This window comes from Mytilus edulis, chromosome 9, assembly GCF_963676685.1.
Source record: "Mytilus edulis chromosome 9, xbMytEdul2.2, whole genome shotgun sequence".
Classification (NCBI taxonomy): domain Eukaryota; kingdom Metazoa; phylum Mollusca; class Bivalvia; order Mytilida; family Mytilidae; genus Mytilus; species Mytilus edulis.
The window spans coordinates 1,551,381-1,563,521 of NC_092352.1; the positions used below are offsets into that span (position 1 = coordinate 1,551,381).

General features: G+C 32.0%; 1 protein-coding gene across 2 annotated transcripts in view; it reads right to left on the reverse strand.

Moving 5' to 3' along the window:
• LOC139487436 (fibrillin-2-like) overlaps positions 1–12,141 on the reverse strand; it is a 108,108-nt gene that overhangs the window by 93,138 nt on the left and 2,829 nt on the right. The window contains exons 2-5 of one of the 2 annotated variants that reach the window (XM_071272216.1): positions 9,016–9,093; positions 5,053–5,544; positions 4,284–4,405; positions 324–629 (exon numbers count right to left, since the gene is read on the reverse strand). In XM_071272216.1, coding sequence (XP_071128317.1) covers positions 324–629; positions 4,284–4,405; positions 5,053–5,544; positions 9,016–9,088 — 993 coding nt within the window. In that variant the 5' untranslated portion in view covers positions 9,089–9,093. The remainder of the gene's footprint in view (positions 1–323; positions 630–4,283; positions 4,406–5,052; positions 5,545–9,015; positions 9,094–12,141) is intronic. The other variant, XM_071272217.1, reaches the window with a different exon arrangement.

Sequence of the window (12,141 nt, forward strand, 5' to 3'; positions counted from 1 at the left end):
TTCTCGCGAGATTTGCAAGAAACGTGACCATAGGGAACTTTGACGACCACCCACATCGTACGCTCTAGAAGTTTTTCTTTCAATTGATACCAAAATTAGCTGTGTGTTAGATAGGTGCATTAAAAACCTTAACGAGAGGCTTTTTCTCAAATCGGCGCTCGCCTAATATAGTACTTTCAATGATACACCAATCAAAGAGAGACATTATATGATTTTTCCTTTTTAGTTATTGGTGTCAGTGAATATCATGTCTCAGTGGTTCATAAACCAATGTATCAATCTCACTAAATAATTGTCTATAAAATCTTACTATGTGTACTTACTTCATCATTAAATAGCCTAGCATTTTCCCATGTCGCAATATACACACAAGACGCCAAGAAGTCACTTGTTTGAGAGTAATAATTGACATTAGAAGAGACTTTATTCAACACTGTATCAATCAGGGTTCTATTTCCAAAATCATCATCGTCACTATAGAGATGATAAAACATCTTATCAGTTGATCTAGATACAACTAAATCTGTCCATAATGCAGCTATAATATCTCGACCTGAATACACACTCAATTGTCGTGGAACATATGATCTATCTATGCAGCCCATGCATGCCAGACCATTTGAAGAAAACTGTGAATGTAATGTAAAAAGTAATAATTAATGTATACAGTGTAACGACTTGATAACAATAGGCATAATAAGTGATAATCAAAGGTAACAGGCTTATAATTTGATAGGTCAGACGCATGCTTCGACTACATACGACTCACCAACTAGGATAAACAAATCCTCACCATTTCAAATTCTTCATAATTTTGCAAACAGTAATTGATAAAAATTACCATATAATGCATAACACAGATGTGATGACTACTAGGCTGGTAATACCCTCGAGGACGAAACGTCCACCAGCAGTTGCATCAACCCATTAATGGTAAAAGATTTGTACCAGTAATTTGATACGCCAGACGCGCGTTTCGTCTACTTACGAATCGTCAAATAGTGTGTTTTTTTTTTATTTCCCCATAACATCAAAACATATAAACATAAGCTCTAACATACAATTTACGATTTTGGCAATGCGCACTGTAAAAAATAAACGGAACATAATGATAAAATACAACGTACAATGATAAATTCATATATATTTATATGATAAGGCAATATACAGAGAAGTCACCAGACTGTCGCAGTATTTTTCTATCATCTGAATACCCAGTACTACATTATTAAGCACATAATTATGGATGACCTTGTATACACAAGATTTAGATGGTTTTTTTTATGGCCCCGCAACGAAGTTGTCGGTGCCATATAGTTTTACCCTTGTCCGTGATTCCGAAATTCCGTCATTCCAAAATTCCAAAATTCCGCCATTCCGTCATTCCGAAATTACGTCATTCCGTCATTCCGCAACATTATACGGTTTTTTTCTAAATGCCCTCAGATATTGGGCTGTTTTTTTTTGTATGTGAGTTACAGATCAAGTGTAAGTTCGGTCTGCTCCACTAAGTTTGCCGAAATTACGGGCTTTGGACTTTGAGAAATTGTTGAAAATCACAGTTATACGGGCTTTCTTTTCTGAACGCTTTTAGATATTGGGCTGAATTTTGGTATGTGAGTTAACCATGATGAGTTATAGGTCAAGCTTAAGTTTTGTTCCACTCCGCTAATTTTCGCTGAAATTACGGGCTTTGATAAATTATTGAAAATCACAGTTATACGGATTTTTTCTCTATTCCACTCCAGATTTTGAGCTGATTTTTGATAAATGAGACTACCATCATGTTTGTGTCCACATGTGTTTATATTGAAATTGCAGATTTTAAAACTTTTTGGGACGGGGCCGTTCGCGTCGCTTTGACACATCTAGTTTTTGATATTTGACAACTCCAAACATTAACCAATGTTATTCATGTGACAGATTTGGATCGTGTATATATATGTGTAGCTTTTGGGACACCTGAAAGTAAGTCAGCAGTAGTTTAAATTTATGATTTGTCAACAGTCAACACCATAACATTAAGTTATCTTTAATAATCTAGCAAAATTAAGATAAAAGGCATGAGTAGCACAGACAGAATCAAAAACAAAAGGCATGCCATGCAGTGTTTTGAAGTTACCCTGGGACTTTTTGCTTAAACAGAACCATACTATCTGTTTCTATAAACTTTGTTCCTTTCAGAACAAATAATGCAATTCTATTTTGGAATTTATATAGCATAAAAAAAAATCACAATCGCTAATCAAATGGCAAAATCAAAGGATAAAACACTTCAAACGAATGGACAACAACTGTTTTATGATTTGGTATTTGAATTGAACCTAGTTTTATAGCGCTGAACATCTCACTTTTATTACAGTCGCATCAAATTCCGCTATTTTAACAACGAACATAATAGGTAAAATAGTCAAAATAAAGTTACAGCAGTCATCACTGTTACAATCTCAAGACAGGCAAACATATATAAAAACCACCAAAAGCATCTTTCAAATTAAAAAGACACATTCCTTGTTTCTCGTGTTGAGCGTTATAAAATGCAATCGTCACAAAAAAAACATTTTGTCGTTCAATTTCTATTCAAAACTATTATAATTTCACATGGAGAATGATGTTATGCCGGGTGATAAAATCAAAAGTAATGTTAAATAATTACAGAAACAGACCGAGATTAAAAATTAACCAGCAGGTCTTTAGAATTTTTAAGAATCCATTATATGGTTAATACTACTACGTGAATGAAATATTTTTGTCGTTTGTCGTCCAAAGTATTATCAAATTTATAAAAGAACTATAACATATTATCATATAAAAGAACAATAACACAATGCTGGGTTCTTTAAACGTTTAGAGTCAAGTAATAAGAAACAAGGAAACACAAAAAGTCGCATAGACAAAAGACACAAGCAAAAAATGAAAGATAATACAAACACATTGACGGGATGTATAAGTACTGAGCCATGTCAAATGGATATCATATAAAACAGACCAAACAGTCAAAGTAATATTGATAATTGAACAAAGAGAAATAAAAGAACAATATTATATGTAGTTAAGATTATAAACAACGTCAGTACGCAAAATCTATACGTCAATACCATCATGTATTTTTTTGTGATACGGAATATTTATCAACCAGGTCTTGGTACCTCCCGTTGAAGGAACTTCTATCAAAATTAGCCATGATGACAGTGTACAATATTATTTAAAAAACAGAAATAATTTATATTGTAGTAACAGGGACTTTCTACCTAACGAAACAGTTATACTGTTCTTAAAATTGAAAAAAGGTCGACATACAGTCAATCTTCTTTTTTGTATTTTAGGAGAAGAGGATAAATTTCAATTCACTATACAACGCACAAAATCATATACAAATAGAGATTAATTATGTTCTACAATTAATGAAGAGTTCCCTGTTTATAGATATGACAAAAAAAGCAAGATTTTTTTCGAAATGCCGTCATCAAATCTCTCCTCTGTGCAAAAACCTGTATCGCCTAGCTAATGACGGCATCACACATTGGCGTATAGTCCGGCGTGCACCAAATGTACATAAAAGCATAAGTTGCATAAGTTTGAAGTACGTCGCAATACAAAGGTATACACTTGATAAACGCTACAACTCGAGGAAATTGTTACGCAGCATCTACATTTTCATTTAACTCAAGCATATGTCTTGCGTATACATGTACACTACACGCACGTAATACATACGCTACAAGCGCATTGAAAATGCTACAGATACGTTTGAGACACGTTTAGGGCACGTTGTATACGCTTCAAGGTCGTTCGACTTTAACTAAAACGTATGCGAGTGTGTTTGTAACAAAATCCCTCTAATAGAACGTCCAAGATACGACCGGGACGCGTCTCAAATACATCCAAAAATTGTTTTTCCTTCGTAGCGTGCATTCCATCTACGTAAGACAAACGTCAGACATACGCCAACATGCGTTTCTTGAACGCCCCATAATCGCATAGATACGCTTTGCGTACGCTCAATAAACGCTTAAAGCTCGTTGTGCACACGTTACAGATATGATTGACAGGTTGAATGCATCCAAAATTATAAGCATGTTGGCAGCGTACATGAATTTTATAACACGCTTGGCGTACCTCGAAGCTATACGCTGATGTGTGACGCCGATATAAGCAAAAATTGAAACAACTAGGGAATAAAAAGCAACACGGTTCAAAAATTAAAAAAATTAAACAGTAAAAAAAAATTGAGTTTGCTGATCTGCATATGATTTGAAATGTGTAGAATAGTATAAACTTACTGTCAGGTAGTTGTAACTTTCACCCAAGAAAGGAATTGATGTGAAACATGTTAAGTTATTAGTTGATACGTCATCTCCATACAGTCGTGAATCACCAGTTTGTTCTCCGAATGCTATAAATTCTGGAATATTTTTATACATGTTTTCTAAACATCACACAACAACATGTATACATGAACATATAAGAGTCAGGATTACAGTTTGATGATAAACAGTACTAGTAACCTCTTTGAATTCTTTTTGTTCTGATAACAGGACGGTATGTTGATGTATATAATTGTTGTTTCTTACATGTATGTATATTCTCTAATTCAAAGATAAGCATACTGATAGATGCAAAAAGATTGTAAATCTAGATTTTTAAGATCTATTGATTGATTTATGACTTTTGCAGAATTACTGGGGCACAAAAAAAATATATTAATAGTATAAGTCTATCATCATGAATCATTGTTTGTTGTACAATAAATATGAATATCGCCAGAAAATCCGTTGTGTACGTTAGTGATCTTATTTCACATTGTTTTCAGCTGTTGTTTTTGTAAAGTACAATGAACGTATTTGTTTCTGGAGCTTTGAATTTAGAGTAATATTCCTCCTCTAAATACAGTGCGAAATGACTTGTATCAATGTTGAAAATCTATATTTGTCTACGACCTAATTTCGTTTTTCGATCAAACCGAAGAAATGCACGTCTGTCATGTTTTTTTTTTAACAAACTGGTATATGTGTCTATAATCAAATATAAATTTTAAAAACGATATCATACCTGAGGAACGTTCTGCAGCTGATGTTGTATGTGCTATGGTTGTTGTTTGTGTAGACGTTATTGGTGTCACAGGGTGAGTTGTGGTTTGTAGTATTGATATCTCATCTGTGGTCTCTAAAGTCGTTGCCGCTGTTGCAGTTCCTAATGTTGTTGTGTGTGTTGTCGTTTCTAATGATGTAGCCTCAGTTCTGGTTTCTAACGTTGTTGCTGCAGTTGTTGTTTCTAACGTTGTTGCCGCAGTTGATGTTTCTAAGGTAGTTGCCTCTGTGGTAGTTTCTAAGGTAGTTGCCTCTGTGATAGTTTCTAAGGTAGTTGCCTCTTTGGTAGTTTCTAAGGTAGTTGCCGCTGTGGTAGTTTCTAAGGTTGTTGCCTCTGTGGTAGTTTCTAAGGTAGTTGCCTCTGTGGTAGTTTCTAAAGTAGTTACCCCAGTTTTAGTTTCTAAGGTAGTTGCCGCATTTTTAGTTTCCAAGGTTGTTACTTCAGTTGTAGATGCTAGTTAGTTATGATAATGTTATGTACATCGTTTACATATTGAAAAGTAATACAGTATAAGCAAAATCTATTAAATATTGTAAAAAAAACAGGCATGTGTGGTTGTTTAATGATTTTGTCCTTTAAGGATGTTCTCCTCTGAGAAGCCAAAAATTTCTAGAATTAAACTTTTTCTGTAAACCTAATTTTTGGGGTGTATAGGACTGTAAAAAAATAATTGGTGAAGAAAAAATCATATGATTATGCACTTTTTTTTTGGCTACGACCCTTTGAAAATACTGATTCTGATGATTTTCCCATTTTGTTTATCACTTTCTACGTATTTTTGGGCTATTTTCGTGAAAATAATCACAGTTCCACAATTAAACTTGTTTCATACTTTCAATAAAGATGAAGTGCACCAATCTGAATCAATTCATAAAACATATAGCTAGGTGTTTATAAAAGAAAGTTTAATCATATTTTGAAGCTTTTTAGGTAAAATTTACCATGCTGTCAAAGGAGTAGGTCCGGTAAGGACCGATTTTGGCCTCAAATTTCAGGTTCATCTGACGAAAGATGTTGACCACTTTTTAAACACTTGTGTGTCTATTTTATTTGATTCAATTAATTTATGTGAAAGATTTTAACTAATTTAGTCATTAAAAACGCTCCGATTCAAGCTTAAATATGAAAAATCTACCAAATATGCTGAAAAATGTCACTTTTAAGATGTTTTTTGTCAAAAATGAAAGTGGCCGCATCCGTGTTCATCCTCAACCTTTATATATGTTATGTATTATCATCAAATACAACTTACATTTAAATATTTTGGATGAACACGAATGCGGCCACTTTCGTTTTACACGGAAACTGTCTAAAATTTAACCAAAATGCTAGAATTGTGAAGATTTCAGTAATTAAGCATGACTTAATGGTGCTAGTACACGATATATGTACATCGTATTGTCAAAAACAGCCCACATTTATGAAGCAGAACCATTCTACTGTCCAATAAATAACTAAAAGTATACAGTTTAACAATTTTGTAAAACTGCTATATTTTGGGGCCAAAAAGGAGTCTTACTGGACCTACTCCTTTATGAATTTGTGATTTTTCTCAGTTTGAAGAACAATTTGCATATCATTTCAATTTTTAATTATACATGATTAAAAAACACATATCTAAGAAATTTGAAAAAGAACAAGAATGATATGGGATGTACATAATTCTTGTAAAATCATTTTTGTATCCCTCACCCGTTTTCTCAAAATTTGACTACAAAGACCGACTTGATTGGTCGTAAAATTTTAAAACTGAATTACGCAAAAACTAGTCATTGTTAAAACACAATTTTTTCACAGAGTTATGTTTGATTATAATATTTCTGAAAATTATTGATATTTTTCTCAACCTTGTTTCTGTTCTTCTATTGCTTTCCTCTTGTGGTTGATGTGTTACTCTTGATTTTGTTTTTTTACCGGGATTTGTTCATCTGAAACCTGTTTTTTTGGCCAGTCAAACCTCGCGCTTGACGACAATTTTAAATATACTGCTAAAATGACAACATTACACGATGGGAATACAATACAAATAAATTATATTTAGGGATGTCAACAAGTACTCGAATATCGCTCAGTAGTACCTAGTATCGAATACTAAAAAATGATAATTGACTAATCGGTTAAAATGTTGCTACTTTTCTAAGCTTAAACAAACTTATTCTTTTTTAGAGCGCCTCCCGTGAAGTTAAATATTCAATAAAATTATTTAAAAAAAACAAAAAAAAAACGATTCGAATGTTTACGTTTGACTGTCATTTTAAATTTGGGCGATGAACAAACGAATTTTACAAGGTGTATACTAGAAGCTAATTTTAGTCATTCCACCACGTCTGTACATCAGAACATATATTTTTACCGTGTCGACATTTCTAAAAAAAATGCATGAACACACAGGACAGAGAAATACATAACTAAATTTAAAACCAATTGTTCAGAGAAAAAATGAAGGTCTTTCCACCCATTAAGATCAATTTTGATATAGAACTTTGAAAATTCAGTTTGAAATATTATATCAAGCGTCAAATGATAGCTTATTGTACACAGATTCCAAAAATATATGGTTTCTATACATTTTCTTTTAAATATGGGAGATAAATTGTTACTTCCGGTTGATATATGTTGCTTCCGGTTTAATTCGAAAGTTTACTTGATACTGATTCCAAAAATATTTTGTTCAATATACTTTTACATTAAATTAGTACAAAAAATAGCCACTCCCGGTTTACACAAGGTAATTTCCGTTGGCGGTTCAATATTTAAGTGTCTTGCAACGTAATGCAAAAAATCCCATGGCTTTATCATATAGATATGAGGTAAAAGCTAAGATCAAAATCTAGAACGTCAATTTAACATATGACATTGAATTCAATTTCAAGGTCATAAACCAAAGGCTTAAAATCAAAAGATTATAGGTCTTTAAAACTATATATGGTTAATGAGTTATATCACTCTATGCCTTATTTTTAATATAAGAGGGGGAAAAACTCCAATTTAATGTAACCGTACCCTTTCAACCAAAATTCATGTGTTACGACATATCATAACTCACAATTAAGTAAAAATATGCTGTCAGTATCTTATAGTTTTTTAAAAGACTTGAAAATAAGCTAATATCAAAATTTAAAATATGACCTTGACCTCTGACCTTGATTTAATTTTCTTATTATTGGATCATGAAGCTGCAATTAAAAGATTCTAGGTCTCTGTCACTCATGGTTTACAAGATTGAAATGCATATCACTTATACATGTTATATCACTCTCATATGGAGTCTTTATATCGCTTCGGTCAAAATAGGACAAATTATGCGAAGGATATAACGATAATGTTCTTAAAATAAATTTGTCGCTTTCTTTTCCGGTTACGGAGAATATGTAGTCACAAGGAAACAGTGTTCGGGGAGATAACTCTTACTATACGATACAATATGAGAAACATCTAAGCGACATATTGCGAAACAAATATTTATTGCAAGAATAAAATAAGGCGAAAGAAAAATTTAATCAGAACTAAAGCAATCAATCTTTCCACATGATTCAATTAGTATATTTCGACATGCTAACCATAGAATAATAACAAATAACTAAAATGATAAGGGAAGTTCACAAACACAGCATAATAGAATTGCGAACTGTCCGTCATATGAATGTATCAACGCCACAAAAACTGACGTCACGGGTTAATTTGTAATTTGTAAACGTTGGATATAAATCAAAATTAAGTTTGCAATTATGCTATTTAATGTATTTTATTAAAATTACTTGAACATATATAAAGAATGTTAGCTATTGTGTAATTAAATTGAATTATCTAACTATGTATCTAATGAATCAAGGAATTCGTTCCATATCTTATTTCAATACAATAGTTACTGTTACGTAAAAGTGATAATGATACTAATAATGAAGTAAGATTAAACTAGCAAACCCGATAGCTGGCACTCGACCACACATCGTGATGTCATTGTAGTTACAATAATTGTCCATATCAGTTGATTCATGCTGTCTATAAAAAAAATGTAGTATTATTAGACATTTGCGAAAACTAGGTCTATAACTAGGATTTTAATCACGTTTAAAGTTGACAACAAAAAAGGGTCATCTCAAATTAAAAAAAAACCGCTAGAAATACATAGTAAAACCAACTTTTTTTCTATTTGAATCCCAAGGTTATAATGGGACTCATACTGATACAAAGTACTGATTTATATGTTCATACCACTCACTATCAGATATATCACCTACTATACCATTTTGTCAAATATATTATCAAATGAACAGAGAAGCGGATGATACAGACGGTAGCGTAAAGGCAAAACTCATTAGTTTTAAACAAACTGAGAAGGAAACAACCAAAAGACAAACAACAGGCTTTGTTTCGTTCTAATTATTGCTGGTGTCTACCTTATTATAGCTCTTCATCTTTTATATAAGCTTTGGATTTCAAATATTTTGACCACGATCATCACTGAAGAGACATGTATTGTCGAAATGCGCATCTGGTGCAAGAAAATTGGTACCGTTAATTTTATTATTCAGTGGAAACTGTTTCATTGTCAATTAAATCATATATTATTGTTTTCATAGTAAATGAATATTAACAAACGGCTTTTCGTATTGGTTTTTATCTTTGACGATTTGCAGGCAGATGGGCATGTGAAAAAACACATATAAGCAAACTTAAAATGACATTTACACTTTAACAACATTTAAAACTTTTAACAGTTGTTTTGTACCAAAATTAGATTTTTCATTCATTTTTTTTCGGTTAATCTTGACATCATTATATTGTTTTCATAACTTCAAAGTGGATAACGCCCCATTTAACATTTTGCAATTTGACCCTCGGGTGTTAAACGACAAAAAAATATGCATTATTTATAACGTAATATTAGAAAATGTCATAAAAAGGAAATTTTTAAGTGTTTTATGTTATTATTAGTAATAAAATATGTAAGCTAAGCATGAAACATTTAAGAGGCAATGTCAGAGAGCACCAGGCAGGACTGTTCAACTAAAAAAAATGAAATTCAATATAAGCACTCAAACTGCGAATTTTCATTGAAATGAATGGTGAAAAAGCCAGTTTCTAACCGTTTTCAATTATCAATCATCGGAGAAAAACAACACTTATGACTAAACTACCTAGTATATGGAAGTCTAGTATTATGTTGGTGTAAACAATAATGAAAATAAAATTTTTGGTATCTTTTAAATTTTTTTCAAAAAATAAGGTAAAAAAATGCTAAAATGGGGAAAATTGAGAAAATTGAGAAAAGCAAGTTTTTTACGTTTTCCAATTATCAACCACCAGAGAAAAACAACAGTTATGACTAAACTACTTATATGGAAGTCTAGTATTATGTTGGTGTAAAAAAAAAATGAAAATAAAATTTCTGGTATCTTTTAATTTTTTTTCAAAAATTAGGTATGAAAATGCAAAAATAAGAGAAAATTGTAAAATTGAGAAAATTATTCTTTGGCAAACCAAAATGGTATTACATGGATTAAGTTGCAAAATACCATACACTTTTGCATCTTTATTGTATTTATCATGTTTAAAATGTAAGTGATAGATTTTGATGAAAAAAAATAAAAGGAGAAAAGGTGTAGTCTTGTCTCCACTCTGTTCATTAGGTTGCCATAGCAACACTAAAATGTACGCTGTTCATTTCCTGTTGGCTTCTTTTGTACAAATTTTCACCATGAAATTACTTAGTTGGGAAATGTAACAAAATTTTTATTGAATTAGCCAGTAGATCATAAGTCAATGCCACAGATACATATAATACAATTTTTGCTGTACTTTGACCTTTGACCTCAAAGTAAAAAGATGATTTTTGTTTACAAAAAGTGTCAGGAGCAGATCTGTTTATCCTGTGACAAAATCTTTTGATATTTGGCACATGTGTGCAGCACCTCAAGACAATGTGTTGTGTTCCATGGATGATTACCTCTGACTGACGTTTATCCTTTAACAATGTTTAAGGTATAATATGTATATGAAAGAGGTTTGTATGTCCATTTCAAAATCATATACTTTGACAGAACTTATTGTAGCTGTTTGACAATCCACACACTTGCTAGTTTTGTGATTGCAATTTCCTAAAATGGTGCATATAGATATGCTTTCACATTTTATGATGATTTTTTTCACTTTCCCTACCTATTTGCAACTTTTTGCAATAACAACATTGCACACATTTCTGAATAAACCGTATTACTTTGATGGACATGACAACACCTGTTTAATGCAATTAAAACGTGTACCTTCAGATCATGCCATGCAGGAACCCCACATAAAGAAATGAGACATATCTCCATCTCAAACCATCATAGTTTTATACTCAGTGACATGCTCTGCTCTCTCCATACAATAACCTAATATATTCTGAACTGCCAACTGGCATGACCATCATGATCTTATATCTTGTCAATTTAATTTGTTTTTGTGGGGAGGGGGTTTCTGATTAATTTTCCAAGGGCAACTTTATGTAACGGGACTGACACCACGCTAATACATTAGTACATGCATGTATATACTTGATAGTGACAAAATCTACAAATAATTATGCTCTTGGTGTTTGCAAAATCAAATATGATATGCAGATTGGTTTAGTTCTTTATTGAAGGCTGTACCTTTTGCTATAAACTTTTACATCGGTTGGTCTCTTATAAATGGAGAGTTGTCTAATTACAATCATACTACATCTTCTGATTTTTATTGTGATCCATAGCAATTTCTTTAAAAAAAACTTTTGGAAATAGAAGCACTGTTTATCTTCATCACTTGGTTTGTATAAAAGTCAGATTATGACAACAGAAAATTATTCACATACGTCACAACGATTATGGCTAAAAACTGTGAAAGGTACATGTAGCTGTGAAATTGGCAATCATATCAGATCTCCTTTTTGATAAGACGGATAACTTGGCCTTAAATGTTACATATACTTAACTACAGTGTGAACATAACAATTAGTTTATTATGTTAATTCAATCGATAAAGTTTGAACAAATGCATGTACTGCACAAAGCAAAAATTAACAAGGGC